This window comes from Salvia splendens, chromosome 14 (genome assembly GCF_004379255.2).
Source record: "Salvia splendens isolate huo1 chromosome 14, SspV2, whole genome shotgun sequence".
Lineage (NCBI taxonomy): Eukaryota > Viridiplantae > Streptophyta > Magnoliopsida > Lamiales > Lamiaceae > Salvia > Salvia splendens.
Window position 1 is genome coordinate 15,573,501 of NC_056045.1, and position 16,408 is coordinate 15,589,908.

Consider the following 16,408-nt stretch of genomic DNA (forward strand, 5'->3'; position numbering starts at 1 on the left):
AAATTGGTCTTACTGTGTTACCTTTTGCGACCATATCTAATGAAAGTGTGTTTTCTTCAATAAAATTTTTAGCAGTTAATTAAATTGGTCTTACTGTGTTACCTTTTGCAACAATATCTAATGAAAGAGTGTTTTCTTCAATAGCATTTGTTTAGTCAGAGCTACAAAATTTAATGGGAGTTGACTAGTTGAATGACGTATATTTGGTGTTATACAACGAGAAAGAAATGATCACTATTGTTTCTAATTTTGAGTCATTTTTAGGATATGAATATTTGTTGAAGTCAACTACTCCATCATCTCTCTTTCTAAGTGATCCATATTCCTTTTTGAAATGTCCGAAGATAAGTGCGTAATTTTCTTTTTTGGCATTCCCTCTCTTACTTTTTTTTCACTCTACTAAATTCACTCGTTTAGTTTGTTCACTTTCCACTTTATTAACTAAACCCTATTTTCTTAAATCTCGTGCCAAAATAAATGTCTCTCTTAGCATGAGACGGATGAGTACTATTTAAAGATATCTAATAAAACTATATTAGGGGTAGTGATAAAATACAAGCTCTATATATTGTACAAACTCCAAACTCCTCAACACAGTGTTACACATTATTAAATTTCAAGATTTTGATGTTAACACAACATCAACCGTTGAAACTGTGTTGACATTTTTTGTTGCTGTTATTTTGTCATATGTTGACATTTTCTAACGGTTTAAATCATAATTTGGAGTTTATATAATATTTAGAGTTTGCATTTGATTACATCCCCCATATTAGGAATATATTTTCAACAAAATATCCGTCCACCAAAAATATACATAGTTGTGTAAGACGCGGGTTTTCATGTGCAATTGGTAAAGTAAGAATATATTTTTCTACGAAATATCTGTCCACCAAAAATAGATATAGTGGTGTACGACGCGGTTTTAATGTGCAAGTGGTAAAGTAAGAGAAAAGTAGTGTTAATGGATTATGAGATCCACATTATTAGTAGAATTTTAATGTTTACAACTTTTCATATTTTAAAAATAATCTAATTTTGGTGAACGAGCAATAATGGTAAAACTAGCCTATTTTTTATGGACGGATAGTATTTATTATTCTATCCGTCCCATTATAAGTGAGACATTCCTTTTTATAATAAAAAAACAAGACTCTATCTCTATGTTACTTCATCCTCAACTTTTTTTTCTCTACTTTTTTTTCAGTCATATTTTATTCTCTTTTCATTTAATAACTAAACACTACTACCTAAAACTTTGTACCCCAAAGAAATGTCTCACGTGCACCGTGTCCAATCCCACGGGACACATTTGGATTCATATAGTTTGTATATAGTGTATCAATATTAAAGTGATTAGTTCGGAAATCGGGTATGACTGTATACGCGGCATTTTCAGTTCCGTTTTTTATTTTGTCCATTTATTTGAACCATTCCACTCCGTCACGCGATTTAGACGCTTTTAATCAATCGCGTTTTGCTTCCGCTCCGACATTTTTCTGCTTCAATCTGTAAGAATGTCTCGCTGATTGGTTCATGTTGGGATGAAATAGAACTGAGTGGATTTGCAGTCGGTAATTTCATGATGACGGATCCTGCGCAGAAGCTGTATGCCAAAATGCGGCTGTGGGAATTCCCGGATCAGTACGTGGTGGAGCCGACTGACGGATCCTCCGCCTCCTTGCTCGCTGTTAGCCGCCTTGATGGCTCCATGAATCTTGTTGGTAATTTCATTCCTTTACATTTTTTTCTTCCTTATAATTTTACTGTATTTTTCTCTGTGTTATGGGAAATGTGTTTTTAATATTACCTCCTGGTGTATAGGAGAAATACCACAATGCAGCAAGCTTCGAGTTCCTAAAATTCAGACGATCTATGGTGTGGTCGGTTACTAGTGAATTGTGAGGGTTTTTCTTTTTTTGTTCTAAAATATAACTTAGATTCCGTGTTTGTACTGAACTTTTTTTTTGTTCCGGGTTTGGGAGAGACGCATGACCCTCATGCGTCTCCTTTTAATGAAACGCATGACGGAGATGCGTCTTTTATAGAGACGCATGAGGGACATGCGTCGTTAAATTTTTATTTTTTTTCTTTATTTTTTTTGAAAGACGCATAAGCGTCATGCGTCATAGGCAAAGACGCATAAGCGTCATGCGGCTTTCATTTTTTATTTTTATTTTTATTTTATTTTAATATTAAAAATAAATAAAATAAATAAAAATATGAAAGACGCATGACGCTTATGCGTCTTTGCCTGTGACGCATGACGCTTATGCGTCTTTCAAAAAAAATAAAGAAAAAAATAAAAATTTAACGACGCATGTCCCTCATGCGTCTCTATAAAAGACACATCTCCGTCATGCGTTTCATTAAAAGGAGACGCATGAGGGTCATGCGTCTCTCCCAAAGGCGGAATAAAAAAAAGTCCAGTACACTCGAGGAATGTTATCCGTGGTCTAGAACAGTCAACGCTAATTAACAATGACATGACTGTTAGTTTTTGACGGAACCGTCAAAAAAGAACCACTCCGACAAGGATTTCATTTGTTATGGACATGATTTTCATAAAGTAAATGTTTTTGACCAAATTCGTATTTTGGTCATATGTTTAGAACTAAAATTGACCTTTACTCTTCAATTCCACAAACATCTCTTCCATATATGAGAATATCAACAATATATACAATGAGAATGACAATACCTTATGCTTGATGTCGCACAAAAACCGAATTGCAGACATGGTAATGCATAAATTGCTCAAAAACTAAAAGTTCCAAGAACACTGCTCAAAACTAAAAGTTCCAAGAACACTGAACTTATCAAACCACGCCTTCGGACTTTGTTTAAGACCATAAATTGTCTTTTTGAGACGACAAACCTTATTGGCATCCCAGGAAAAACCTACCCCGAAAGGTTGCTCCATAAAATTACCATAGACGAAAGCATTCTTCACATCAAGCCGATATATAGTGTGAAAAACAGTTCTCATCATTTGAAGGGATCATATGAACCATTACATAGGTTGAAAACTCCTAGGACTTTTACAAATATTAGAAGTCTACGCTGAGGTCAAATTGGTATTAAATCATATAAGTGACTCCCGTTATCTTATATATTATAATCAATCTACTGTTGAAACTTGGCTTCCCACCCTATTTCTTTGAAATTTCTAACAGCATGGAGATGAGGGGCGCTTGTCTGAAAAGTTTTGCCAGGCAGTGGAACCTATTGTTAGTGATGATATAAGGTAGGTCGTATTTCAGTCTTATTATTTTGCAGCTATACATGAAACACTTAAATGTAAACTTTGTACATCCTAACCTACACCATTTTCAGATATATACACTTTGATTTTCACAAGATTTTTTGGCATGTCCACTTTGAGCGCCTAGCCATTCTTTATGAAAAACTTGAGGATTTGCTCATTAAAAGCAGGTGCAGTTACTATTTAGACGTGCTTAAAGTTTTCTTGCATCACCCTCACTTTCTTCAACGTGCCCCGTCAAGATGGACTATATATGCTATTAAAGTTCATCTTGTCCAAGATAGACTTAAAAGCACTTTCTCCCAGCGGCTTGGTGAAGATATTGGCCAACTGCAGATTATTCCGTATGTGTAGCGGCTTGACTACTCCATTCTAATATTTCTCTCTAACCGTGTGACAATTAATCTCTATATGCTTAGTTCTCTCGTGGAAAACTGGATTAGAGCATATATATATGGCCGATTGATTATCACAATACAAAGGAACAACCTTTTGTACCTTCACTCCAAAATCACCAAGTATGGCCACAGCCCAAACTATCTCACAAGTTGCTTGAGCCATAGCTCTATATTCTGCTTCAGCGGATTATCTAGAGATTGTACTTTGCTTCTTTGCTTTCCAAGATATCATAGAATTTCCAAGAAAGAGGCAATATCCCGTCATAGATTTTCTTGTATCAGGGCAGGCAGCCCAATCTGCATATGAAAATATGCTCAGATTTGGCTTGCTGCTGCTAGAGTAGAATAGGCCATGAGCTGGACTTCCTTTCAAGTATTTCAGGATTTTCTCCGCTGCTTGGCAATGTTCAACGCAAGGTTTTGAAACATATTGACTCAGTTTGTGAACAGAAAAAGTGATATTTGGCCTGGTGATGCCCAGATAGAGAAGTCTTCCAATTAACCTTCTATACTTAGAAGCATCTTCCAATGGTGTACCTGAATCTAGCCCTAACTTATTTAGGGTTTAGGTATTGCTGATGGTTTGCTGCCCATAAAACCCTAACTTCTTCACAGGATCCATAGGTATTGCTGATGGTTTGCTGCCCATAAAACATGTATATTTCAACAAATCCATGGTGTATTTTCTTTGTGAAATCTGGATCCCTTTCTTATTTCTAGCTATTTCAATTCCAATGAAATACTTAGGAAAACCAAGATCCTTGAACTTGAAGTGTTGTGTCAGAAACTTCTTGAAGCTATCAGTCATCTCTGGATCTGTGGTAGCAACCAAGATATCACATACATAGACCACTATTCCAAAGAATCCAGCATCACCATCAAATTTATAGAAAAAAGAATGATCAGATGTGTAACCCGAAGTCCTGGAGAACTTCTGATAATTTCAGATACCACTGCCTTGAAGCTTGTTTCAGGCCATAAAGAGATTTCTTCAACTTGCAAACTAATGTTGATTCAGGAGTGGCCCCTTCAACAGTCAGCCTATCTACTTCAAGGCCCGGTGGCAGAGTCATGTAGATGGATCTCCATAAAGGAAGGCATTATTGATAAATGAGTTAAAGACCAGCCCTTGATTGCAGCGAAAACAAGCATCATCTTTACTATTGTGAGCTTAGCAACAGGAGAAAAAGTATCCAGAAAATCAACTCCTTCAAGTTGTGTGAAGCCTTTGACTACTAATCTAGCCTTATATCTTTCCACCTAAGCATCAGAATTATACTTGACCTTATAAACCCACTTGCAATCAATTGGTACTTTGAGTTCTTTCAAAAGCAGAAAGCTCATCTTGCATTGCCAACTGCCACTCTTTTATTTGTGAGGCTTGTTTATAGGTAGTGGGTTCATAAATTGCAGACATGAGGACTATGTATTTTAGGTATTCAGGAGTGAGCTTTGAGAGAGAAAAGTGAGCTGAGATTGGATAAAGAGAGGAGGAAGAGACAGAATTGCACACAAAGTTTGTCAAGTGTGCTGGTTATTTGGAGGATCTGCCTGTTGTTTTAATTGTTGAGCTAGGCTGATTATTTGAGGAGACTTGGTTTAGTGAAGAACATGGTGAGGGAATAGTGTTATTTAGAAGGTCAGAGGATGGGAAATTTATCTGAGAATTTTCAGGAAAGTCAGATGGTGTGAGATGAGAAAAAGGAAAGACTTCTTCATGAAAGACAACATGTCTTGTTATAATTTCTTGCTTGGAATCCACCTCAATCAACTTATATCCTTTGTAGTCAGAAGGATAGCCTAGAAGAACACACTTAGTGGCTCTAGGTAAGAATTTATCTCTGCCTCTGTGCAAAGTTGAAGCATAATTTATAAAAAAGAGCTTGAAAGGGTGTGATGTTATCTGGGAGTACAAAAGAGGGGGTTTTGTTTATCAGATATGAGGCACTCAGAATGCTATCCCCCCAATATTGTATAGGTAGATGGGCTTTAAATAAAAAACTTCTGGCAACATTGAGAAGATGTTTGTTGTGGAGTTTCAACACATGAATGTTGTACAATGGTTTCAAAGGAAGTGTATAGAGAGGGTAGATTGAACTCAGGTGCATTATTGTTCTTATGGCTTTGATTTTTCTGGAAAATTGAGTAGAATGGTGTTGAAAAACTGGCTGAGAATGGTTTGCACGTCTGATTTATTTTGCATCAGAAAAGTCCACACAAAACGTGAACAATCATCAACAATAGTGAGGAAATATCTGTATCCCTGGGATTAAAAGGTCCCCAAACATCATAATGAGATTAAAAATCTATGAAGCAACAGAATCGGATTTATTGAATGAAATGTGTTACTGTTTAGATAAAGGACACATTTCACATAAGGAATGATTTTTATTGCTGAATGAGAGAATATCAGACATAGATTTCAACTTATTGTAAGATAAATGACCAAGTCTCATATGCCAAACATCAATGCTGACAACTGAATTGATACTAAGGAGATCAGATATGGGGCTACTAGCAGAAACAGAAGAACCTTAGTGAACTTTAGGCTCAGAATCCACATTGAGAGTGTATAAATTCCCCAATCGACTACCTCCCAATCACAGTTGCCTGAGAAGCTTCCTGAATTTCAATCAGGCGTGAATATGACATTGCAAGACAAAGAGCTTGTCTAGGAGCTCACAGATATGAGATTAAAAGTAAAGGAAGGAACATAGAGAACATAGTGAAGAGTTATGGAGGAAGTCAAACACAATGTTCCTATGTGAGAGATTGAGGCTGTTGCACCATTAGGTAATTTGACAGATGCATTCTGGATAGGTAATGAAGAGCTAAAAAGAGATAGGTTGCAACATACATGATGAGTAGCTCCTGTATCCAGAAGCCAAACAGCTAGTGGTATGGAAATATTGGCAGTAAAAGGAAGATACAAAGTTGTACCTGAGAATGGAGGAGACTGTGTTGGTGGTGGTGGATTTTGGAGTGTGGCTGAAGGAGAGCTGGAGGAGGTGGTAGCAAGCTGACTTTGCAAGAGAGCAATCAGCTGTTGACACTGATCCTAGGTAGGCATAGCTTGTGCTGCAGCACATTGAGAACCTGCAGCTCTGTCATTTACATCCATGGAACAATCATCAACAAAATTAACAGACTTAGATGTTCCAAATCCCTAGGACTTGGTTTGAATTTGCCTTTCCCAAATCCTGGTGGAAATCCGTGGAGAACAAAGCACTTATCAACGGTGTGGTTTGCAACCTGTTTTTATTGAACGAAGATGAAGCAGCATTAGCCATATACGGTTGCTCACTCTGAGGCAAACACGCAAATGAGGTGTTGCTGCCTTCAATCTACCGCTGCCTTTCCTCTTGCAACACTAGAGAGAAAACCTTAGATAGATTCGGCAAAGGAACCATGGATAAGATGTGTGATCGGATCTGAGAATAAGAGGCATTCAAACCGATCAAAAATAACATCACGCACTCTTCTTCCTGGTGATTGCGCCATTTAGTGGAGCTGTGACATCTGCAGGTGGTGCAGACGCACCATGAAACCGGCTGAGTGCCCTTATACTCATCCCAAACTATGCGTAAATTGGTGAAGTATTCATTAACATCATCATTTCGTTGAGATAGCACCATGATTTTCTGGCGAAGCTGATAAACGCGAGCTGAATCACATACAGAGAATCCATCACGCAGATCTAACCAAATTTCCCAAGCATCTTCCAGATACATGATGCTAGAGCAGATCTGCTGCGAAATAGAGTTTCTAATCCAAGAGATAACCATGCTATTGCATCGGATCCAGGCTGGAAGAAGGAGATCTCCATCATCTGCCAGAGGCAAAGCACCATTGACAAATTGCAGTTTGTTTTTGGCGATCAAAGCTGTGATCACAGATCGACTCCAGTTGATGTAGTTGGAGCCAATTAGATGCTGAGGAACGAGTTGTAGAGCTGGATTATCGCTCGGATGTAGATAATACGGACTGGTTGTATCTTCAAACTGAGGAGGAATGGCATTACCGCCGCCGCCGCCACCTCCATTACCACGTCGGCCGTTCATCGTCGATCAATCGACGAAGAGAAACAAAGCGGAAGAGATATTGTTCACTGATACCATGTAAAAATTCACAATGTAAACTCCATTGAAAGGAGAAACTTTTATTGATACTCAAAATAGAGAATTACAAGATACAATCAACACAAAAGAACTAGAGCTATTTATACAAGCAAGCTCAAGTTAAGATCGAAAATATCTTCCTAACTAACTGACCAACCAACTCGTTCTCTTTTCACACTCTTGCTGACTAAGAGCTGACGTGTAGATGACTAGACTTCAGCTCATCATGGCCACAGTTAGTTATCGCAACTCCCTCGTCATTCATGCATACACATGCGTGCAAGCATGCATCACCCTCACTTTTTTCAACAATGTTAACTGTCGAAAGTTGATTTCTTCTCCATCGGGTAGGGATAAAAGAAGATTCACTGTTAAAACTTTGTTTCCTGGTCCATTTTAAGACAGCAAGCTCTCAAAAGTTGAACGAAAGGTACATAGATTGCGGGCTTGCAGATGGTTAATCTCCAAAAATCATTGATAAACATATGGAATGAGCATGAAAAGCGTTTGTAAAGAAAAATATAGAGACAGCTTCTGGGACACTTAGCTTTGATTTGGAGACGCAAGAAAATTTTCTGTCAATAGCTTATAGTTATTCCTAATTTGTTTATCTTTTCCATATCCTGCTTCTGAAGTTAAGCGAGCTGGAAATCAGTTCTACATGTTTGTGATAAATTTTGGTTTGTATATGTTAAATTTGATTGACGTAGTATTTTAATTTGGTTTGGTACATCTGAACAAAATTCCTGTAATCTTAACACTTACCAATTTGATCTAAAAACATACTGCTTCTATCCTTTTGTTGATCTCAGTCTGAAGTGAGGTAAGCATAATTGGAGATATTGCATGAGTGTTTCTATCTTTACACATATCAATCTTGTCCAGATTTGATGAGTCTATCATTTAAAACTGCACTTCTCTCTGACTTTGGAATTTGAGTTTATTATTTAAATATGCAGCATGTCTTTTTTAGTCATAATTATTGAGGTCAACCCAATTATTTGACTATGTAGTTTGGAGCCTTTACTCCCTGATACACAACAATACTCTCTCCGTCCCCAAAGAATATGCACTTTGGGATCGGCACGGGTTTTAATGTAAAATTGATGAAGTAAGAGAGAGATAGAGAGAAAAAGTAAATAAAGTATGCATACTTATCTAGTTATTTTTAGGATTTGATTAGATTTGTATTTATTAATTTACTTTTTTAATTAGTTAGTTGGGATTTGATTTAGTTTTATCTTATCTGTTTCTAATATTATTAATTATTTTGATTAGGATTAGGATTACTGATCGAGTAGGATTCATCATAATTTCCTATATAAGGATGAGTCTTATTATTAAGAGGCATCTTGGGAAAAGATCAGAGATAGAACTGTATTCAGACGGTGGCCTCGTGAGTGAGGATTAATTTCTTGTATTTTCTACCTTTACTCCTATCAATTTGGTGCGGTGAACGATGGTCAATTATCGGACAGATGCCACACTTGCTCCAATATAACCTTCTCCAATCCAACCACAGGAGAGCAAGTGTGGCATCTGTCCGATAATTGACCATTGTTCACCGCACCAAATTGATAGGAGGAAAGGTTGGAGACTAACGAACAAGAACATAAACAGGAAATAAAAGATTGAAAAAACACGAACCGGAAATAACTTAATGGAATTAAGCTAACGAAATGGAGGCCAATCCTAGGCCACCGACTAAATACCGTTCTATCTCTGATCTTTTCCCAAGATGCCTCTTAATAATTAGACTATATATAGGATACTGTTCTATCTCTGATCTGATCTTTTCCCAAGGTGCCACTTAATTAGTAATCCTAATCCTAATCAAAACAATTAATTGGAAACAGATACGATAAAATCAAATCCTAACTAACTAATTAAAAAGTTAATTAATTAATAAAATCTAATCAAATCCTAAAAATAACTAGATAAGTATGCATATCCTGCGATATGCATATCAACCATATCAAATCTTGTTTTGTATCACTCTCTATGTGTGTGTTATAGATGTCCTTACTGCTATATTAATACTATAGGTACTTTTTGTTAAATGAGAAGAGAGAAAAAGTTGAAAATCAAGGAGTTGTGAGGACCAATTGCATAGACTGCTTGGATGGTACAAATGTCACTCAGGTGCATTTTGTTTTCTTGAGGATGCATAGTTTCTTGTCAAATTAAATGATGAAGAATTAGTTTAACTTAAAAGGATATGTAAATCTTGTAAAAGCATGCCACTTTTAAGGTTTTATGTTCTAGTATTCTGTTAGTTTGAGAGGTACTTGCTGATTTAGAGCTTTGTTATCTTTACTTCTTCTATACAGCATTTGATTTTTGAGTTTTGAGGACCAATTGCATAGACCATTACTTCTGGTTCTAGGGCAGCATTTATCGTTCACTTTATCGTCTTTATCTTCGATTTGCAGAGCATGATAGCTCATAAAATGCTGGAATTTCAACTCCGGCACCTGGTATTTTTGAAGCTTAGGAAACTATCAGTTCATATCCCAATTTTGATGAAAGCTTTAAAATTTGTAAAGCACCACCTTTTAACCAACAATATTCTTATGTTGTTCTGATCTACCTATTTTCTACAATCTTGGTTTGGTCAGAATAATGTATATGATGTATTAATTTTGAAATCTTTCCATCTCTCTACTTTTGTTTTCAGTGTGGGCGTTCCATGGGGATGATGTAAGCATCCAGTATTCTGGTACTCCTGCTTTGAAGGGGGATTTTGTCAGGTATATCTTTTGATAACCTAGCATTGATTCCTGATTGATCCTTTAAGGAAAAACAAAATTATGGCATATTATTCTTGTTCTTAATTTCACCAAAAAATAATTCACCTATCAAAATCATGCAATAATAATATATCAAAGTACTCCAGATTTTAACAAAAAGAATGCCCTACTTTTTTTATATTTTTTATAAAATAAACTGTCAACTTCATTCCCTTGAGTTGTTGGAGGTCAATACTAATGCAATGACCACAACTTATAAAGCATTCAACTATATCCTTCTGTTATCGATTGTAGGTGGTAGAGCCAGTATTCATGCATCAAAGATATTTGTTGATATTTTTTGGCAGCCTGACATTATTTTGATGCATCCAGTGTTTGTTTTCCTGCTGTTACTGGAGCTTCTTATGTTACTAGTCTCCTCTCTTTATACCTTTAATTAATTCAATCATCATACTAAAAGTAATTTCTCATTGGCCTTGGCAGCATCAAGATACAAGTTAACTGGGATAAACTCGCAAGATTTGATATTTTTGTAATTTTGATTTTTTTTTTATAAACAGATGTGGCAAGAGAACTATTCAAGGTATTCTGAATGATGGCTTTAATGCTGTCATGCGATACTTTTTGAACAACTTCGTTGATGGTACAAAGCAGGTTTGCATGCTTTCCTCCTCATTTTAACTGACTTGCAGAATGCAGAATTTCTAAAACATATCTTTATAGAATTTTGTATCACCATTAGCTGATCTAGCGTTGTCTACTTAGGATCGTAGCTCTGATAGATCTAATTTTTTTGTCACTTCAATGTGTAGAAGCACACATGTAGTAGTTTTTCCCAATCCCACAACAATTCCTCCATAAACACTAATTTTTTGCAAATTTTCATTCAGCAATGAGCTAACTCTTATTACCCATAATTTTGTAGCATATGTATGCCTGTAGCAAATTGGCTTCATAATTCCTCTCGGTTTCTCTATGTGATGGACGTAAACAAATTCTGCTCATCTAGTTTCATATTTTAGCTGCGTAATTTAACCTTTGATTCCATTTTGAAGGATGTTGTTGATTTAGTACAAGGACATTATATTGTTTCTGTTATTCGAAGCATGACTCCTTCAGCACAGAAAGGCGGTATTGAGGCAGTGGCAGTAATCCATAAGTACCTGCTTTCTCCCCCTTTATTTAGCTAACTAGCTGAATGGTGGGGACTAATATTGTATTATTTGCACTTCTGCAGTCCTTTCCATTGGCTTTAGGAGTGATTCTGATTGGCTTGTTCTTCACGTTGTTGTCACTTAGACGAGGTAAGGATGCGCACTTACAAACTTATGAGGCCATGCTTGTTATTGGGACTTTCATCATATGAGATTATTGGATCTTCATTCTATCGAATTCGAATGCGTATTACTCTGTACTGAACCTCTATAACAGAAGTAGATTAGGACTCACAATCTATGGAATTTATCAGCATTGAGTACTACTGATTAATACCTTGTTGTTTTGTAGTTCGACACGATCTATGGAATTTACTGTTTACCTTCATGTGGGCAAGCATGAGTTTGACAATAGCGGTATTTCTAAAGGCCTACGGCCGCATCTTCTGCAACCGCCCTCGTCTGCACCAACCTAGACGTTGAGTCTGGGGTTTTAGCTAAATTAGCCATACTGCTACTGCTGTTAATTTATGACCTACATGTATGCTTTCATTGTGGCACATTTTATTTAGCTGATCAATATACATATAATTAACCTGTATTGTAAGCTTTAAACTGGCAATTCAAACGAAAATGCTTATTATAGATGGAGATAAGGATGGCCACAACGCCTCAGGCGAATACAGCAGCTCGTATGACAAGAAAAGAAAAAAAAGGAAAATGATCAGAGTCACGGGAGCTGCTTCTTCGTTTTCTCTAGGTAAGGCTGAACCCTCTGAAAATTCAACACGAGCCATACAAGGTGGCGCAGCCCCATCTCCGGCCACAGCGCCTTGGGTGAAGACAGCAGGGAGCTGGATGTCTGCCACAGTAGGAAGTTACTAAGACGTGTCTCCCCTGAAGTCCTCACCAGTATCTCGGGATCAGGCGCCACCCCCATATACATATGCCTCTCCACATCGGACAGCCTTATCACACCCTCACTCTTGTCAAGGCACGACTGATGAGCAGCATGGGCGATTTCATCGGTCGAAGTGTATGCAACCGCAATGAGAAGAATGGCTCGGCTATTGTGAGCAGTGACTCTCATGGCCTTCTCCGCGGCATTCCTCACAGGTTCACTCAAGAGCTTCAAATTCCCCACAAACTCGACCCTCACTCCGTACTGATTCACAATGCTCTCCTCCTTGAGCAGCCCTTCGATCTTCTCCAGCATGAGGTCCATCACGCCCTGCACCTCGTCCGGCTTCCTCTTGAAGTTGTCTATGCTGAACGCATACACGGTGATGTACTTCACTCCAAGCTCGTAGCAGTACTTCATCAGGGTCATGAGGGAGAGGAATCCGGCCCTGTGGCCCATCCCCTCCCCCAACCCCCACTTCCTCGCGTATCTCCTGTTTCCATCCAGGATGAACGCGAGGTGGCTTGGGACCGGCCCCACTGATATCACTCGGAAGAGGCATCTTCTCATATAGCTCACCCAACTCCCAAACAGCCTCACAGCAATGCTGTTGCTCTTGCTCTCCATCTTTAATCAATTGTTATTGTTGTGAACCTACAAATCAAGAATATTTATAAGAATTATAGAGCTGATATATTCAAGATTACCTTTAAACACAAGAGAGAAAACATGCAGCAAACAGATTATCATAACAAAATGTAAAATCAAAATATTTTTTGAGCAAGATCTAGTTGCATACCACGTTTATGAAAAATTCCTTTGTTAATTTTGAAATCAACAAGTATGTATATATACACAAACCTGCATATATGTAGACAAGATTCCATTTCTATATACTTCCTCCGACCCAAAAAATATGTACACTTTCCATTTTTATCCGTCCCATTAACATAAAGGGCATTTCCATTTATGGAAAGTAACTCATTACCCATATATTTCAATTTATTTACAACTTATATAACTATGGCTCGCTATTACAACTTATTAAACACTAATAATAATATGGGTCTTAGGCCATCCGCAACGCTGTCTCTTATCCGTCTCTTATCCGTCTCATCTCTTAACTATTCATGGGCCCCACTATACTTTTTACTCCATCTCTTAACTAAGAGACATCACCTGCAACTCTCCATCTCTTATCCGTCTTTTAACTATTTCATCCCTTAACTATTCATTCAATTTCATTTTTTATTTTTATTTCCAACAAATTCAATTAATAAAAACACACTTTTGTGGGAATGATTTGATATTTATAGAAGTGATTGGAGGCTTAAAAAATAATAAAAAATTAAAAATTTGCAAAAAATGCCTATAAACGGCTAGTATATTTTTTGGGATTTTTTGCAAATTTTTTTATTTTTCCTGAATTTTTAAAAAAAACAAAAAAAAATATTTTTTCGGATAAAAACGACGCTCACTCGCGGGCCGGCGAGTGGGCGTCACGGACGAACCGGAGCTCGTCACGTCGCCAACGCGCGTGGCGAGACGTCTCGCGAGCTGTCCCGGTTGGCGACGTGGCTGTCCCTCCGAGACGGGATGGAGAGGGAAGGCTGCAACGCCGTCTCTTATCCGTCTCGTCTCTCCGGGACGAGATAAGAGACGGCTAAGGAATGCGTTGCGGATGGCCTTATTATCTACTAACATTACTTTAACTATCTTCTCCTCTTCTCTTATTTTATTAATTGTGCATTAATCCTCGTGTCATTTTAAATGTTCGTATTTTTAAGGGAAGGAGGGAGTATAAAATTAATTTAGTTAAATTTCGTCGTTCAATATTGCACGTCCACATTTTTATTGATGTATATATAATGAAGTTAAGATGAGGAACGTATACATGTGTCAAACACCAATAAAATTATATTAGTAAGAGATAAAGGAGGAAGTCGATCAACCACTAACGTAACATTCTTTGTGTTTGATAATATATACTACTATTTTATATTTATATTGTGTGTGAATAAAGATGTGCAATAAAAATTATACGATCAACACAATTTTGTTGGCCTAGCATGTTGAAAAGTTGGTGTATCCATCATAATGAAAATTGTAGTTGGGAAGAGGTAGGTCACAAAATTTTCCAAGTTTTCATGAAGTATTCATTTTAAAGAATCTGTGCTTGTCTTTACTCTCCCTCTAGAAGCGACCACTCGCTGTCGTTTATATTGAAATGTTTGTTTTTGAAATTTAAGTAGCATTGAAAAAAATTACTATAATGAAAATATAATATAATAATTCAAGGCAGACAATTTTGAGATAATCATCACTCAATTATTGCATCCACATAAATTTCGTGCGCTTATTTTTATTTTAAAATATATTTATCACTACTAAAATGATGTTTTGATAATGTCCATCTAAGTTAAAATTTGGCCAAGTCATTTTTTGGTCGATTCGGTGTAAAAGAAACATAAGCCATATGTTCCCATCACCGTGGTTGTACTAACCCAAAATAGTATGATATTTTTGTATTGAAACTCTATACCATTCAATTGTTAAGGCTATTTCATTTGAAATAGTTGAAGAGCATAAAGAAAGAGAAGGGAATCTTGGTGATATTGCTAAACAACCATCAAGAAGCCTCGATAAATACTATCTGAAGCTATTGCTATTTTGAGTGTTATATCCGTACAAGTTAGCATATTCATTCAAGCTATATGCGAAGGAAAGAAGAAAGTGGATAAGTATCATCCTCCTTGATTAGACCCTCAAACACGAAGGGGAAAAACATAAAGACTATCTCCTAACTTCCAAAGTCAAGTTCAAGAATGGTGCCACTAATGTTACAGAATGATGCCACAATTGAGTATGATTGGTCTCAATGCACTAATCTACAATTTTGTTCAAGGGATTATTTCCAATTAAACATGTTCAACTCAGTTTACCAATAGATAGCCTCCAATAATACTACTCCCTCCGTCCCGACTAAGTTGAGTCCAAACTAATTGACACGGAGATTAAGAAATTATGTTGAAAAGTAGATAAAGAGAGAGTAAAGTAAAAGTGATTGGATGTTTTATTTTTTTTGTCTCAACTTAGTTGGGACATCCAAAAAATAAATACGACTCAACTTAGTTGAAACGGATGGAGTATATCGTATCGTATATCTATTTAGGTGAAAGTTAGCCTACAAGCCCATTTTAAAATAAAATTTACGACGTTTGGATTTTCTATGTATCAAGTGAATTGGGTATGCAAATGTTTAATATGGTTTAGCTTTGTGTGAATGAGTAATAAATCCGCAAAATGAAAGTGATATGTGGTCGAAAATGACAAATTAAGTATGAGGAAGCATGGTAGTGACGTTGATTAGAGTTTATTAATTTTGAGTTAATGCTGTAGGGATAATCACATTTTGCCTTATATCCATTAATCACATTTAATCAGCTAGTATTTGATAGTACAAGTTTTTGTAGTCGTTATAAAAAGACTAAAGTCCAATTTTGGTCCCTTATATTTATCCTAAAATTCTTTTTGGCCCCATACTTTAAGTTTGTAGTCTTTTGGTCCCTAACATATTGTTTTGGTACATTATGGAAAATGTACAGGACCAAAATTGGACTTTAGTCCTAAATTATAATTAAGTTATTAAATTGATCAAACATTTTAACTGTTAATTTTAATAGAAAATGATTGTTTTGGACCAAAACAATATGTTTTGGACCAAAATGTACTAAAACGATATGTTAGGGATCAAAAAATCACAAACTTAATATAAGGGACCAAAAAGAATTTTAGGGTAAATGTAAGGGACCAAAATTGAAC

General features: G+C 36.6%; 2 protein-coding genes across 9 annotated transcripts; one reads left to right on the top strand and one right to left on the bottom strand.

Moving 5' to 3' along the window:
* The first annotated feature begins 1,232 nt into the window (after positions 1 to 1,232).
* Positions 1,233 to 12,286, top strand: LOC121766089 (phosphoinositide phosphatase SAC6-like). Of its 8 annotated transcripts, XR_006042896.1 has the most exons (9): positions 1,233 to 1,724; positions 1,825 to 1,901; positions 3,177 to 3,247; positions 9,827 to 9,923; positions 10,459 to 10,531; positions 11,092 to 11,185; positions 11,587 to 11,690; positions 11,769 to 11,835; positions 12,038 to 12,286. XR_006042896.1 is itself a non-coding variant. In XM_042162431.1 (7 exons), exons 2-6 carry the CDS (start codon positions 1,619 to 1,621, stop codon positions 11,785 to 11,787), a joined length of 396 nt encoding a protein of 131 aa, XP_042018365.1. In that variant the 5' UTR covers positions 1,238 to 1,511; positions 1,604 to 1,618; the 3' UTR covers positions 11,788 to 11,835; positions 12,038 to 12,286. The 8 variants fall into 8 exon arrangements, 2 of the variants coding, with proteins under 2 accessions (XP_042018365.1, XP_042018363.1); XR_006042898.1 differs by lacking the exon at positions 9,827 to 9,923 and having other exon boundaries at positions 1,234 to 1,724; XR_006042894.1 differs by lacking the exon at positions 3,177 to 3,247 and having other exon boundaries at positions 1,236 to 1,724.
* Positions 12,287 to 12,307: 21 nt separating this feature from the next.
* LOC121766088 (dehydrodolichyl diphosphate synthase 6) lies at positions 12,308 to 13,449 on the bottom strand. The gene is made up of 2 exons (XM_042162428.1): positions 13,386 to 13,449; positions 12,308 to 13,240 (listed from the first exon to the last, which is right to left on the bottom strand). The coding sequence occupies exon 2, from the start codon at positions 13,211 to 13,213 to the stop codon at positions 12,416 to 12,418; it is 798 nt and encodes a 265-aa protein (XP_042018362.1). The 5' UTR covers positions 13,214 to 13,240; positions 13,386 to 13,449; the 3' UTR covers positions 12,308 to 12,415.
* Positions 13,450 to 16,408: the final 2,959 nt, after the last annotated feature.